General features: G+C 47.6%; 2 protein-coding genes across 4 annotated transcripts in view; one reads left to right on the top strand and one right to left on the bottom strand.

Moving 5' to 3' along the window:
• CETN2 (centrin 2) overlaps positions 1-4,800 on the bottom strand; it is an 11,850-nt gene extending 7,050 nt beyond the window's left edge. The window contains exons 1-3 of the mRNA XM_019521455.1: positions 4,695-4,800; positions 3,380-3,538; positions 613-741 (exon numbers count right to left, since the gene is read on the bottom strand). Coding sequence (XP_019377000.1) covers positions 613-741; positions 3,380-3,538; positions 4,695-4,697 — 291 coding nt within the window. The 5' untranslated portion in view covers positions 4,698-4,800. The remainder of the gene's footprint in view (positions 1-612; positions 742-3,379; positions 3,539-4,694) is intronic.
• Positions 4,801-5,108: 308 nt separating this feature from the next.
• Positions 5,109-16,266, top strand: part of NSDHL (NAD(P) dependent steroid dehydrogenase-like) — a 20,723-nt gene continuing 9,565 nt past the window's right edge. Inside the window, exons 1-5 of one of the 3 annotated variants that reach the window (XM_019521452.1) lie at positions 5,109-5,149; positions 6,941-6,991; positions 9,418-9,579; positions 10,393-10,539; positions 15,162-15,290. In XM_019521452.1, coding sequence (XP_019376997.1) covers positions 6,971-6,991; positions 9,418-9,579; positions 10,393-10,539; positions 15,162-15,290 — 459 coding nt within the window. In that variant the 5' untranslated portion in view covers positions 5,109-5,149; positions 6,941-6,970. Of the gene's footprint in view, positions 5,150-5,676; positions 5,847-5,870; positions 5,961-6,940; positions 6,992-9,417; positions 9,580-10,392; positions 10,540-15,161; positions 15,291-16,266 lie in introns of those variants that run through there. The other 2 variants (XM_019521453.1, XM_019521454.1) reach the window with 2 other exon arrangements.

The raw sequence follows: 16,266 nt of genomic DNA, 5'->3' as shown, positions 1-16,266 counted from the left end.
CAGACTACAGTTGTTAATATCTTAAAAACTGGAAAGTCCTCAACTCCATTACAACAATTGTAACAGTCATCCACACACTTTATCACAACTTATCACTTCTCAGTAATCAAAATTATTTTTCCTTACACTTATGTAGTCCTAATAGCATTACTTTCTTTTTCACTCCTCCTCCTCCTCTCTCACTAAAACAGGGGTTGACAACTTACAGCCTATTGGCAGATCCCACCCATAGAGCCTTTTGAACTGGCCTTCAGACATGGGGTTTCAGTGGCACTGGGTGGTGGTGGGGCTTTGACAGTAATCACTCTCCTTAAGAAGGCAAAAGGAAAAACAGGGTGGGTGCTTTTCCTGTGCAGGACAGAAAAAAGGAGCAGTGGAAGCTGGATTCTAGCACCTACCCCACCATCCACCTCTGAGCTGAACATGTCAATCCAGCCCACAGAAGTTCTGGTAGGATGGTTCCAGTTTTGCAATCAACTTTTGCATACTTGGTTGCCAAGATTAAGCAAGGAAATTCCAAGTCCTTTTAACTTCCCGCTGAAGTCAGTAGGGGATGAAAGACACCTAGCAACTTGCAAAATTGACTCCACTACAACTGTGTGATTTACTTACCATTTTTTGAGTCATCACTGCCAGAAAGTCATTGAAGCTGATTTTTCCTGTTCCTTCCTTATCAATGTCTGATATCATTTTCTTGATCTCTTCTTTCTTGGGTTCAAACCCTAGTGCTCTCATGGCCACCTGCAAACAGTTAGAATAGACCAGCATGTAAATAGAAGCATGGAAAATAGTGTTAACTGTATGCCACCTGGTAGCTAAATCAGGTATTTCATGTCTCAGTGCAAACAGCAAGATTGAAGAGCAAGTGATGAAGCAGCATTTTTCTGAACACACTGATAAACACAACATGACACTGAAAAACCATCGCCCTACAGCCACCCATTTGGATAGCACAGAAGTGCCCCGGACATGCTCTAGAGAATACTTTCCACCATCCTGGTCCAGTGGCAAGGTACCAGTGTGAATACTAAGAGACATTGATTCTAAGGACTCTCTTCTCCCATAATAAAGAAACCCAACAGACTAGTGACCCATGCTACATATGGAATTGCTCCTCTGGGCCATGAGGTACTTCACCTTAGTTCTTTAGCTTTTCATTTAAGGCACTAGCCAATTGTCTGTCAAGAATGATTGGGGGGTGGGTGAGAGGGAGTGGGCAGGGACGGAGCCCCGGGACACCCACCCCATCCGGCCCACTCCCCCTTGCCTTCTGCTGCTTGGGGTCTAGGCCCGCTCCACTCCCCGCCATAGCAGCGGGGGGAAGGGAGGACCAGGCCTGGGCCCAATGCAGGGGAGGACCAGGCCCAGGGGTGAGGAGAAGCTGGGCTGCCGCAGCAGGAGGCCAGGGGGTAGCAGAGGGCCCAGGCTTACCTGGAAGCAGCAGGGGAACAGGAGGAGCAGGCTCGGGGCTGACGTGGGGGAGTGGGGGTGGAGAAGGAGTGGGACCAGGCCTGACGGAGAAAGGAGGGTCGCTCCTCCCTTCCCATTGCAGCTGCCATGTTGGGCCAATGCTGCAGCAGGCCAGCTTTTCCCCTGGCTTGGGCTCATTCCCCACCCTCCCCCCAGGTCCGGCCAACGTGGGGAAGGAGTGAGCCCAGGCCCAATGTGGGGAGGAGGCCTGCTCCTTCCCTCCCCAGCTGCTGCTGCATCAGGCCAGACCCGTTGTTCCTCCGCCCCCCTGCTGCAGCAAGCTGGCTTTCCCCCGCCACCCCACTCAGGGGATTGTCAGCCAATCAGAGTGTAAATAAAGCATTACAGACAGACAGACTTGGGTTTTTATAATATTAGAACTAGGTTTAAAGATAGTTATCCAATCTCTGGAAGTGGTTCTATACAGAAGACATGGAAATTAACTATTCTTTTCTTTTAAGTATATTATATAGCAGTATCCAAGCTTATGAGGATTAAAAAAATATCATTTTTAAGCATCTGAATACAACCTGAGGTCATTTTGGGAGATAAGGCATGCTGGGTTTTTACATTCTGCATTAGGAGTAGGATAGAAATTCAAGAGGGAAAAGTGTAAGGTTTGACAAAAAAATAGAACAGATGGGCACAGCCATCTTATAACTATGAAAACCAAATGTAAAGAGAAAATACAGAGCACTTTCCCATTGTCTTTGGCACAATTACCATCTGAACACTGCCTTAATAAGGAACCACACATCTACTAAAAGGACAGCCAAATTCAGATTTCCTGGACACAAAAGAAATTACTGGGAGGCACAGAAAACTCAAGAAATATAATCCCAAGGGGAAAAAAATCTTACTATACCCCATACTGTACTGGACTCCAATCTACTAGTCCCTTCAATTCAATCAGGAGAGAAGCTTAAGCCCTAAGGATATTAGGCATAAGGCCTGTGACAAAACATGTTCAGCAAGGATTCTGGGCCATCTGGAAATTTCTTTTGTTAGACAAGCATCTGGTTTTTCCCTTGTCTCACTTTGTAGAACATTGGTTCTCAATTTTTTTTAGACTAGAGGCACCTGTGGCACTAGTGTCGCTAGACTCAAGACACCCCTTGTAAAATGCCAGCTCTTAGGTTTTACTCATTTTTGACTACAGAAAAATAATACAGCAATTCTTCTGTTACAAACAACTCAGGACCACAACAGGTCATAATGTTTATAACACTATGTATTCCTTTTCAAAGTTTCTGGGTTTATCTTGTGAATCATGTTTGCACACCTAACTGTTCTAGCATTGTGGCACCCCATAGCCTCCTTGAAAGGATCTCAATGCACCCTACAGTGCCACAGTACCCTGGCTGAGAATCACCATTGTAGAAGTTGCTTCCAATACTGCTGGATTCCACATAATGGAGCATTATTTCTATAGGTGTAGAAGTCAGTGACTGTAAGGTCTCCTTAAGAATGTGCTACTGTGATACATAATGGGAGTCATTATCTTCAGTCTAAAGCACCAAGAAGTACTTAATATCTATTCTGAAAAATAACAAGGCCATAAAAATGAATTCAACTGATATTTTTAACAGGACTTAGCACGACTTCCATAATGGTGTGATCATTAATAAGAAAAATGCAGGTTTCATAATGGATAAAAACCTTTTAACCTTTTACCAACACATACAAAGTTGATGAGACCCGATTACTACTTTTTGAGCTTTTGTTAACCTAGATCTCCAATGGGAGAAAGGGATAGTCGCAACATAAGTCTTTGGTTCTGTGGTGATGAAAAGGTTTTATACTAGAAAAGAATGAAAATCACCCTTCCCCAGCTGATGTCCCTAAACCTCTCTCTCCATTTGCAATTTAAAGCTCAATTCATTTACACTTTTCTGCTAAGAAGTCTTGCCTTTAGCTCCTTCACATCTATGTTTCCAGTGCCATCGGTATCAAACAGATCAAATGCTTCTCGGATCTCCTGCTTTTGGTCTTCAGTGAGTTCGAGTTTGGGACCCGTCTTCTTTCTCTGGGCTGCTCCCCCTAATGCAGATTTCTTGAAGCTAGAAGCCTTGGAACACACATGAAAGCACAGGAGAAGAATCAGATTCCAACAGCAGGCAAAAGAACTTTGTTTACACTTCCACAGTTCCACTCAAAAGGTCAGGATTTCTTAGGATGATATCTTTTATTGGAACAACTCCGTAGCTGGGATAAAGTCAGAAAAGTTTTTGAATGTAACACAATTCCCTCAGCTCTCTGATTACAGGACACCAAGCACAGCAAGTGAAGCAAGGCACAGGGGAGCGACTGAACAAAATTCTCAGATGCAGCAGAGCTCAGTTACAGTGGCAGAGCCCCTTCCCTCTTCCAGCTGTTGCAACACTGCTCCAACTGAAGAAAGGCTTCTGCTACAGCCTGGAGCTGGTGGAAGGCTGGGGGGAGAAAGTTGCAGGAAGGACAAGGAAACACTCTCATGCCTTCCACCGCATGCCACAACTCCTTCAGCAGCTGCTGCCTTCCTACGATGACCTGCAGGCCATGTTGGCACAGCTAAAACAGTGATCATAGGAGTCATACGAAAATAGGGCTGGAAAAGAACTCACAAAGTCACCTGGTCCAGCGTTTCTCAACCCATGGGTCACGACCCAAAACGGTTGCCAGAACATATGAAAGGATTGCAAACAAACTTTAAAAGGGGATTCTTTGTTAAAGGAGAAAAGCATGAGAAACTGTGGGTTTTCCCTTGCAGGCTAGCAGAGTCCCAGCCTGCAAGGGGCTGCTTGAGGTCTTTCATGCCCCACACACTGGGGGGCTGGGGCTGGGGCTGGGCAGCAGCAGGTCAGGAGCAAGGGGCATGGGGTCAGGACTGGCCACCAACATTTGCAAATGCATCCTGGTACAAAAAAGGTTGAGAAGCACTGGTCTAGTCCAGCCCCCTGCTCAAGGCAGACACCACCTCCCGAACGCTTCCAAGGCAGGAGATTGCGCCGCTTCTCCAACCGGTCTGTGCAACCGCCGACCCCCCCGGGCAAGAAAGCTCAAAGCAGGAGGCCGCACAGAGGTGCTGCACAGGCAGGCCCCGAGACAGCAGCACCGCCAGATGCCCCCAGGACGCAGCGCGCAGATGAGCACGTGCCCGGCCCGCGATGCTCCAGGGCGGCCACCCAGAGCGAGTGGGCCACGACCGCCCCGCCCGGTTCCGCCGCCGCCTCGGCCGCACTCACCATCCTTCAAGCGACGCCGTTGGGGCGCCTCTAGTGCTTACAGCGCCCCTACCAATGCCGGGCCAGCCCATTGGTCAGCTCCTCTCCCCGGATGCCATGGCAACCGCGCTTCCCGTTGGTCCAGGCCCGCGCGCGGGAGGCGGGCATCTGCCAACGATTGGTAAAGATGCGCTGGGGGCGGGGCTATGAGAAGACAGGAGGTCGCTCGGGTGTCCGCCAAGACGATTGGCCAAAGCCAGCAGAGGGGAGAACCAATCAGCGAGCGCGTCCGAGCTCGACCGATTGTCGGCCCAGGGGGCGTGCCGCAAAAGGGGCGGGGCGTCACGGGGGAGGGCGGGGCTGGCGGCGAGGGCCGTTTCCGATTGGAGGATGTGGAGCGGGTGGGCGGAGCCTCAGGGGAGGAGCGGGGCTGGTGTCATTTCGGCCGGGTCCGGCGGCGGCGGGTCGGGCGTCAGGTAGGGATCGGGGTGCGGGCGGAGTTTGGGGCCGAGGCCCTGGGGGAGCGGGGGCGGCAGCGCTGCGGGCTCGTCCCGGTTGTCAGGCGTCCTCTCGCGCCGGGGCGAGGCCCCGGGATTTGCCCCGTGGGCCCCAATCTCCCTCCGACGTCGCTGCTACGGCCTTCCCATCCCGCCCCTTGTTCCTTCAGGTGCAAAGTGGGAGCTCGGCTGTGTCTGTCAGCCGGGGCAGGGGGCTCAGCCCGAGGCCATATCCGCCCGCCCAGCCATGACATCTGGTCCGCAGGGCTCTCCATGGTCAGGAAACATGATGGCAAGGGCCGTGGGGAGGGCCACCCTTCCACCGCTGCCGGATGACCAGGCCCCAGCTCTGGCCGTGGGTCAGACCGCTGCCCATCCAGCCCACCAGGGAAAAAGGTTGAGCACCACTGAGTTTAGCAGTAGTAGCTTGAGCGGTACCCCCACCGTTTGCCTTGGGCCCCTCCTCCTAACTCCTGGGCATCCAGCAGCTCCTCATTTCCAAGGGTGATCGGTGTATTACAGTGCTCCCTGCCTTGTAGAGGGACAGGGCAGCTGCCAGGCAGGGACCCGTCTGAGCTTGTACTTGTCTCCTCACACATTTATCTCCTCACACCTTGAGGCGCCCTTGAAAAGATTTTGCATCGCCCTGGTTGAGAATCACTGTGCTAGCGCCATGGTGTTGTATACAAATCTTTTTTTTCCAGAAAGTTTTTAAACCTAAGATTGGGGAGAAAACCTTGAAAAGGTGGAGGGACAGACATCCTATTCCAAAAACTACAGTCAAATAAAAGTAAAGCAACATTTATGATGGTTTGGGTTTTTTTTAAACCCTCATGATTTACAGGCTGCACTCCCTGTTTTGAATGTTTAGGGTTGGCAATACTACCCTTACCCATGGGAAAAATCTCCCTAATTAAAACTGTTACAGCTACCCTTATCTGCTACTTCCCTCCATTGCTATTATGCCTACAGATTCCTGTCTATTGATCCTTATTGGAGCAGGAAGTGTTCTGGACATGCTTACACAGCAAACATTACATTACGTGTAATGAGGGGTGTGCCCCTCAGATCTGCATGCCAGGTGTGGGTAGACTGCTGCTGTGGGCTGGGGCTGCTAGTGGGCTCTTCCCAGTAAGGGGCTGGGCTGAGGCTGTGCTTGGGGTGGGCAGCAGTAGTGCTGGGAGGTGGGGCTATTGGGGAGGGGCTGCAGCCACCCCAAAATTTGGTGTGGCCTATGTAGCAGCACCACCGCTACCTTGAGCTCAGCCCCAGCCCAATCCCCCTGCCAGGAAGAGCCCAGTACCACCCCCGGCCCCAGGACGTAGCAGCACAGATGTGGGAAGCACACCCCCCCATGCCCTCCCAGGGTGTGTGTAGCGACAGGAACTTCCCCTGGATGAACCACAGCTCTGCTCCGCACCCTGTCTCACCCTGGCTATGCAGTTCCTGCCTCTGCCCCACCCCAGCACAAGCCCCACTCCCTCCCTCCCTCACTGTGGGAGCCTCAATCTGCCCCCCCTCCATGCTTCTTCCCTCCCCCCTCGCCTGTTCCCCCACAACAGACTTACCAGCCAGGTGCTGCTCGCCATGCTGCCAAGCCGCATATTGGCAATTGGATTGCTGATATGGCTTGTTAAAAATCGGCCATTGATATCAGCCCCAAAAATCTCTGTCTGTGCACCCCTACTGATTTCTGTTGTACTCATCTAGTGAGTTTAGGAGTGATACGTTAAAAGTCATGAACAACTTGATTCTTTTTATTTTTTCAAGGAATTTGATTTGCACTGAATCCTCACGGGAATGGCTGCACGACTCAGACCAGTAAGTGCAAAGAAGTATTTTTTGTAAGGTTGTATATATTCACGTAGTTCTGAGAGGAGCACCACTACAATGTGGTCTAAAAAATTAGGGTAATACACATATTGAAGACAGGGACTTTCTTTCATGAGGCTTGAATTGCTCCAAGAATATTGCTGCTATGAAAGTGACCTTGAATTGTCAGAGGATCTGTTTCTGCTGTGGTTGCTCCTCATGCTCTTTTAACAAGGTTCAGGTCCCTGCTTAATACACAGCCAGGTTTTATCTGCACTACAAAATCAGCAGGTCTTGGGATTTTGTTACAACTGTAGTTGTTCCTTGATGAAATTGATACTGTTCCATATTGCCCTGTAGATGGGGTCCTAACTTTCTTTTTTGCTAGGCATGTCGCTGAAACTTACTAAAGCTATTGTAAAGCTTGTCAGTCTAATTTTAAAGTGAACCTGAGTTTAAAGTGGGGGAAGGTCAAAATTCAGCTTAGTTCACGGAATCATTTGAACTCCAATAAATTGTTTACATCATGGGTGAACGTCTCTCATTGTGCTACTTTGTGTATTTGTCCTTAGGGGAAATTCCAGCACTTCTAAACTCTTGACTGTTCTGTCACTACTTCCTTTGAGATTATTTTTTATTTAAGGATATGTGAGCTGAGAAAGTGGGATTGGCTGACAGAAAAATATTAATGCGTTTCACACTGATAGTTGCAATGCTGGATCTCACTAGGCCAAAGGGAAGATGAGCACACAGAGAAATCTGGACTTTTCTTGATTCTGGTATGCTTGCTTATTGGGTTAATTGGAAAATAGGACTAATTTTAAGCAGTCAGCTTAGAGACCCCTCAAAATAATGTGCTTTGACATAAATGAACAAGTCAGTAGACTTCTCATTTCCATCCTGAACAAACTGAAACTTAGCAGCATGTTCCTTTTCTAAAAGCACAGCACTTAGAACCCATTGAACAATTGCCTTTCTTGTGTACTTTCACTGGGATAATATTTCTTTTTCAAATTAATAGAATAATTGCGGAGGTGGGTTTTTTGTGCAGTAACAATAAGGAACAAATCAATTTACAACCAGGACAGACTGTTCTTTGTATAAAGCTTATCTTCAGGTTCATCATTAGCTTATTCTGTATTGGTTCTGAATACAGAAACCGTTAGACTCATTCCATTTAGGCAAGCAACCCAGACCAGAGAGTCTGATAACTGTTGACGTCGAGCACTGATTTAAAAATAAAAAAGCTATTGACTACCTTTTATAAACACAAGCTATGGCTCCTCTTGGCTTCCCCTCTGCCTTCATATGGACCTACAAGTGCGTCTTACAGCTTCGTGTGACAGCTGGTTCCCCTGCATCTCCACCATGCTGCACAAAACCCCATGGAAATGAAGTTGAGCAAATTAAATTCTTTGAAGGGTATAGAAATATATTCAGGATGCCTCTCAGGACAATTGTTGCCAAAGGTAGAGCAGATCTTGTTCTCAAGACAGTTGAGGCTAAGAGTTATAGTTATGGTCTATCAGCTATGCTTTGGTTTGCATGAATCTTCTGCTGTTCAGTCAACCTTTGGAAGTAGATATGAATTCTGCCATCTGAATGATAGGGATTTTTGTATGAGACAAGGATTTCTTGGGCTGATATCTCTTATTGGACCAACTGCATAGTTGGGACAGGCTTTTGAATGCAAGGCATTCTTCAGAGATTTTTATATGATTTAATGCTTGCTTATTTGAGAAATTGGTTGGAGAGACGGACTAAATGGAGAGCAAGTAAATCCAAGAGCCCTAGCTATCCTGGACTGTTTTTTTGGGTTAAGAATCAAGAAGGAATTTGGAACTTCATCAGTTTACCAGCCCGTGTTTAGAGGAAGCTGAACAGTTTATCTAACACTGAGAAACCAGTATATTTGTTTGCATCTGAGCAAAATGTGAACACATTTTTTTACAATCCATGTATTGAGTTTAATATAGATATTGATTTTAATACATGAATTATACAGAATTTGGCTCTTTTTCTTTTTGGAATGTTTCAACACTTTTTTCTTGTCTTTGGCTCCTAAACAGATTGTTTTGCTGAGTACAGTGACTAGGAACTTAAATTACTCTCATCAAAGTTCACCCCATAGATAAAGGAATCAAAGATATACCTCTCTCTTTCATGACACAAACTCATTGATCAGAGATTTTCCTGCATAGGAAGAAAACCCTGCATGTGTGCTGCTGCTTATTTATTGACATAGATCTCAGTGAGTTGCTTGATATCTGGAGTCAGATTCCTCCTATCATCCTAATTATTACTGGCTTGTCTAATTGCAGTATTGGGGAATCTGAACTCTGAAAGAGAGTTTAAAACCATTATTTCTATGATCTTGCAGAGTTTAGAAGTGTTTGGCTGGGTATTTATGCTTTTCTCCTTTTTTCCCTCTGCAGGCCAGTAAGAAATGCACTGTGATCGGTGGTTCAGGGTTCCTTGGCCAACACATGGTAGAGAAATTGTTGGAGAAAGGCTACTTAGTCAATGTGTTCGATATCCGAAAGGGGTTTGAGAATGATAAAGTGCAATTTTTCCTGGGAGATCTCTGCAATAAAGAGGTATAGTTGAGTTAATAATATACACAAGCAGATATGGACATCTTTTAGAGGCTCGTTCCTCAAAGCAACAATCTTAATTTTGGTATGATGCAACAAACCTGTTCTTTGGCTAGTGGAAAAGTTCATCTTAAGCAGTATATTCTGGAAGAATTACAGTACAAGCTGTGAATGGATGCTTAACTATGTCTTCCCTTTCCATTGCAAGTCTTTGTTCTTTCTCCAGTGACTCCTGATGATCCTCCAGAGGACTTTCTTCCGCAGCTTTTTAAATGCTCCTAATGATTGTTCAGCCTGAGTATCTCTATAAAATAGGGCATGTACCTACCTTAGTGTACAGATATTCATTGCTGTGTGACTTGGAACATTGCTGTGTGTGACCAGGGGAGAACTCCTAGTGACATGATATGTCTCAGGCCAGTTATGCTTCCTGGAGCAGGCAGCATAAAGATGGATAGTAGCATGATATTTAGGGAGTTAAAATCCTAGTAGGGTTCCATGAAGAGTTTTCTAATTCAGGGATATTTTTGGCCTCAGGCTTTCCTTAAATGAATAAGGTATAGCTGGATCTAAGTGAGCTCCAAGCCTTAAAAGGCAACTGAGTTCCTTTATGGAAGGAAAATAGCTTGCACAGCAGAAAGGACACTGCTTTAGAGATTCAGTGACTCATCCTTTCTTTTGATTCTGTTACTGCATGAAAGAAATGGAGCCTGAAATGGAGCTGTTTAGTTTTGTATGTGTTCATATTACCTATACCTTTTCCAAGTAGAGAGCACTGCTGGTGTTTCATTGCTGTCTTGTCTCGTGTATTCTTAGGCCCTGCTCCCAGCCCTAGAAGATGTGACACTGGTTTTTCACTGTGCCTCACCAGCACCTTCCAGTGACAACAGGAAGCTGTTTTACAAAGTGAATTGTATAGGAACCAGAACAGTCATTGAAGCATGCAAAGAATCTGGTGTAGAGGTAAGGGGTTAAAAAGCATATGGCGGCATGTAAGATGCTAAGCCCCTGATATAATGCCACACTACAGCAGCAGTATTGAAGAAATAGTAACTTAATGCCTTCAGGAGCAGCTACAAAACACATGCACTGTTTTTGCTTTAGACTTTTTGATATCACATGAGCTTTATATTTTTATTTCTACCTAATGATTTTCTCTGTTAGAAAGTCACAAATTCTCTGATAAAAATGACAAATTCTGAGACTAAAATCCATGTTTTTCTGTGATTAAAATGAAACATGAAATCTCTGTTATCACCAGAATACTCTATTAACCAGAGTTTCCAGCCAATCGGCTGGCCAGATGCAGAGGGAGAAAGCTCATATACAACAGCTGCCACTGCCACCCATCACCCATTTCAGAGGAGTTGCAATTCCCTTACCCCAGGGATGCTGGATAAGAGAGGTCTCTCTCTCTCTCTCTCTCTGTGTGTGTGTGTGTGTGTTTTTCTTAATATTGAGCCTGAATCGGTCTTCCAGGAGTTTGTGGCCATTACTTCTACTTTTCCCCTCAGGTGCCCTGTTGAACAGTTGCTTACTGAGCCCTTGATGTACTCCCCTAGTGTAGCGGTAAGCTGCTACCAGGTCCCCTCTCAGCTTTCTTTTTTTCAGGCTGAAGGGTCCCAGATCCCTCAGCCTTTCCTCATATGGCTTGCCATGTAAGGCTCTGATCATATGGGTGACCCTTCCTTGGACTCTCTCAAGTTTGTCCATGCCCTGGATGTGTGGTGCCCAGAACTGGACACAGTACTCCAGTTGCGGTCTCACCAGGACTGAGTAGAGCACAAGCATCACCTTCTTGGCTTTACTGGAGATGCATCGATTGATACATGCCAGAGTATTATTTGCCCTACTGGCTACAGTATCGCACTGCCAGCTCATATTCATACTGTGGTCTATTATTACCCCCAGGTTCCTTTTAATTTGTGGTGCTAGTCAGTTTGGTGCTGCCAAGCCTGTAGGTGTGTTGAGGGTTGCTCGTTCCCAGGTGGAACACTTTACATTTCTCGACAATGAACTTCATCAGATTCCGATCCGCCCAACTTGCTAGCCTGTGTAGGTCCACCTGTCTTCAAGCATGGCCATGCTTCCCCATAACTTGGTGACATCTGTGAACTTGGCCAGTGAACTCTTCACCCCCACATCCAAATCTTTCATAAAGATGTTGAAAAGTACTGAACCAAGCACCAACCCCTGTGGGACACTGCTGCCCACTTCTTGCCAGGATGATACAGACCCATTCACTGTGACTCTCTGGGTCCTTTTCTGCAGCCAGTTTCTCACCCACCTGACTGTTTTGGAGTTAAGCCCACAGTCCTCTAATTTTCTCACAAGGACATCGTGCGATACTAGGTCAAAGGCCTTTTGGAAGTCTAGGTATACAATGTCAACCTGCTGTCTCATGTTCATATGGTGAGTTACCCGGTCACAGAAGATGAGGTTGGTAAGGCAAGACCTGCCTGTGACAAAGCCATGCTGGCTGTCATTCAGAATCTTACGTTCTGCAAGCTTATCTCAGATAGACTCCTTGATGAACTTTTCTAGGATTTTCCCTAGGCTGGAAGTTAAGCTGACTGGCCTATAGTTGCCAAGGTCCTCCTGCCCTTCTTGTGGATGGGCACAACACTGGCCCTCTTCTAGTCCTCAGGGACTTTTCCAGAATGCCACGAGATCTGCGTGGGGCACGGTGGGGCAAGCTGCAGCTATGGGCTGGTGCTAGGGCTGTGCCAGGTTGTTCCTGATGGGAAGCTGGACCAGGCTACACTCAGGGTGAGCAACAGCAGTGCTGGGAGAGGGGCTATGGGGGGGGCTGCAGACACCCCAAATTTCACCATAGATTCCCCTAACTCCTCCCAGAGCCACTGCCCACCCCAAGCACAGCTCAGCCTTGCCCCCATTGGGAACAGCTCAGCACAACCCTGGCCCTAGCCCCCAGCTGCAGCTTGCCCTGCCCCCCCCATGGTACACGCAGCAGCAGGAACCACTTCCCCCCCCAACACCCTGGATGAACTGCAGCGCCATCCTGCACCCTGCCCTGCCCTGGCTGGGCAGCGACTCCCCCAGCCCCTGTTCCACTCCCTCCGTCACTGCAGGGGGTTTGATCTGCCTCCTCCACACAGCTTCCATCCCTCCCCCCTGGCCCTTCCAACACAACAGACTTACCAGCTGCCCACAGCTGTATTGGAAATCAAATCAGTATTGGCTGATATGCCTCCTTAAAAGTCAGCTATGAATATCAGCCCCCAAAATCTTTATTGGTGCACCCCTAATATATGTGTGTGTGTGTGTGTGTGTGTATATATATGTGTGTGTGTGTGTATATATAAAAATAAAATATATTCTAAATACCTATAAATTTTGATTTGGGATTTTTTATCATGGGGAATCAGAGTTCCCCCTGCCCCCTTTGCTCATCAGAATGTGGGTCCAGTTGTGGCTATCTCCCTTCTTTCCCCACTGCTTTGTGGCACTGAGCAGCCCTGATATGCCAGTGCCCTGCCCATGCCATTGCCCCTCACTCCCAACCATAGCCTCCAACCCTGCTGGTGCCCCTCACTCCCCACTCACAGCCCCCTGGCCCTGCCATTGCCCCTCACTCCCCACCCACAGCCCTACCTCCCCCAACCCTGGCAGAGGGGGCCCCCAGCTGCCAGTACTATAGGACTAGGGACTCGGGTCCACAGCCCTTTGCCCCCCAAGAAACACCTGAGCCTCGGCTTCCCCTCTCCCACAGATGGCAAAACTGAAGCAGAGCATGTGGCCAGGGGCTGAGGCAGGCTGCCCACTGTGGGCTCAGGGCTTCCCACCCTACTGCCTTCCCCCCAGGGCCTCTGTGGCTCGGCAGGTGGGACCCATCACAGCAGGGCAGAGTGGGGTGGGGAGACTCGGTGCTGCTGCCAGGAGCCCCAGGTTGCTGGTAAAGCACCTCCTGCCTGTCTGGCAGAAGTGATGGGGACACAACTCCATGCTGCCACTCCCACTGCTGCCAGGTGGGCAGGGGATGCTTCTTCATAGAAGCAAAGGGACTCCCTGCCTCACTGCCCTGCTCTGCCCTGCTGCAACAGACCCCACCTACTGGGCCACGGAGGCCCCAGTGGGAGGGCAGCAGGGCAGGGAGCCCTGAGCCCCCAGAGGGCAGCCTGCATCCACTCCTGCCCTGCACACAAATCTGAGGGGCCTATGTCCCCCATCTGCCCCCAGGAGTGCGCACAGTGGTAGGGAACCAACCCCCAGCCACCCCCTGGATAAGCCATCCATGGCTCTATCCCACTTTCCTCCCAGTTCCTGTGGCCACACAGTCCTACTCAGGCCCCGGACTCTAAGCCCCATGCACTGTCCCAGCTGGGCAGCTCCTCCAGCCCCAGCCCGGCCCAACTCTGTCCCTCACTATGGGGGCCTCAGTTCCAACCCCCACAACTTACCTGCAGAAGCTGCTCTCCATGCTGCCTGACATGCCATGTGCATGTGTGTGCATGCACGTGAACATGGCATGCCCTGCCTGATCCCCCTCCTCATGCTTCCCCCAGACCCTTGCAGGTTGGAACTCTGCCAGCCTGCAAGAGGAAACCTGCCATTTCTTGCATTTTTCTACTTTAAAGGAGAAAATCTATATTTTTCTCCTTTAAATGAGAAAATCTGCATTTTTCCATGGTGAACAGAAAGCCCAGATCCCTGCTAATGAAATGCTCAACTGCTGTTTGCATGAAAGGCTGTTTTTGGGGGGTGCGAAAGGGAGAAGGAAAAGGGAAAAGTTGGAGATTGTTCATAGAATAGAGTATTCAAGTGCCAGGGTAGAGTTAATAAAACGATACACAAGATCATATTCTACATGTGAAATATAGAGTCCAGCCCACAATTGCACTCCTCCTATTATAAGCTGTTAGGAGAAAACTGGTTCTGCATTGTTGACCTCCGGCTCCAGATTGGACTTCACTGAGCAAAGAGTTAATCTGATTCCAGAACCTGTTAGAAAATGTTCTGTCTATTAAAATGTGAATCCTGTTTAAAAATGTAAAGAATTAATATAATGTACTTCTGATCTTCCATGTGCATGTCTAACTTCTCATTTTATAACCATTGGGCCACATGACTCCAAAAAATAGAGATGATTTGTTCGTTGGGGGTTGGGTTATGTTCAAGTACTTCTCAAACATGTTGGTGGTAAATGCTGGAAGTGCTGTAGTGTGCTGGGCAAACAGGATAATTGGGTACTCAAGTTTTCCTCAAACACATTTTCTTCTTGATTGGCAGCAATTGAAATTTGCTGATTTATCCCAGAATTTTCCACCTTCCTTAATAAGATTATAGCTCCTTGAAACAAGGACTGTCTTCCTCAGTTCTGTGCCACAAAGAGGAATCTCATGGAGCTCAGTTATGTGTATATGGTCTTCACCATCTGTATAGTTGGATAATTTTCAGGATATCCAGGAACTGCATTTTCAATGGAATTGGCTAAATAAAAACTAACTTTGGTTTGTTTGCAAAGGGGGAGGGGGTTATATTGGTTTTTTACTCAGCCACTGTGATCAGTGAATCTTTGTTGTATCTTTTAACAAATGACCATTTTCTTCCCCATCTGTTGTCAGAAACTGGTGTTAACTAGCAGTGCTAGTGTTGTCTTTGAGGGCACAGACATCAAAAATGGAACAGAAGACCTCCCTTATGCAAAGAAACCTATTGATTACTACACAGAAACCAAGATCCTGCAAGAAAAGGTATATGGCATTGTAATATTAATGCTACCATTGTTAACAAAATAGGATTTCCTAAAATGGGGTATGCCTTCCTAGCAATGTAAATGGCTAGCCAGGATTGGAATAGATGCCTCCCTCATTTCTGCTTTCATTATTTACAAAAAAAATCTCTGGATATTATAGTCACAAGGGAACCTTCAACAAGTGACCCAACTATAACCCACACTGCACTATTTGCCTGAATTTTCAGGAAGCCTGAAACACCAGTTCTGAGGCATAAAAAAATTCTTAATTATTTCACCAAAACTGAATCAAATTAAACCCCTTGCTCTCACCAAAGAGATTCAGCTACCTTTAGGTTCGCTTTGAGGCACAGTGATGCAGCAGTGTACAGGTTGATCTCACAGAAGCTGACTGTACTGTTCATGCCCTCTGGGTAAATACAGAGCTTTGGTTTCCATGGCTGTCAAACCTTCTTGTTGTGACTATAGTATAGTCACTTAACAGAAAAGAGAGAGAGAGCCAAGTAAACTTGTGGAATATGTTATCAGGAAAATAACTGAAGATTATTAGTTAAAGATGTGTTTGCGTGTACCTTTGCATTTGTAGTGAAAGAACAGACAGTGCCATAGCAAGGCGTGGGGGGCGACCAAGCCAGGCACCAAAGCAAAGGGGCACCAACAAATGGTGCCCAACCAGGGTGGGGCATGGGACGAAGCTGTGAGCGACTCATTTGGGGAGGGAGAGGGGATGCAGGGATGGGGGAGCGGCTTCTGCTGCTGCATGCACACCTGGGCAAGCATGGGGGGGTGGGCGTGTGCCCCCCAGATCTGTGCGTGGGGCAAGGGCGGACTGCCACACAAACTGCTCCAGGTGCCAAACTTCTTTGCCACAGCACTGAGAACACAGGACTAAAAGGGATATTCTAGGTGATTGAGTCTAGTCCTGCTATCACATCATCTAGTCCTGCTATCCCTTTTATAAATTGATTCATAGG

This window comes from Gavialis gangeticus, unplaced genomic scaffold, assembly GCF_001723915.1.
Source record: "Gavialis gangeticus isolate Ggan-Ray unplaced genomic scaffold, GavGan_comp1, whole genome shotgun sequence".
NCBI lineage: Eukaryota > Metazoa > Chordata > Crocodylia > Gavialidae > Gavialis > Gavialis gangeticus.
This window is presented reverse-complemented; position numbering and strand designations above follow the sequence as displayed.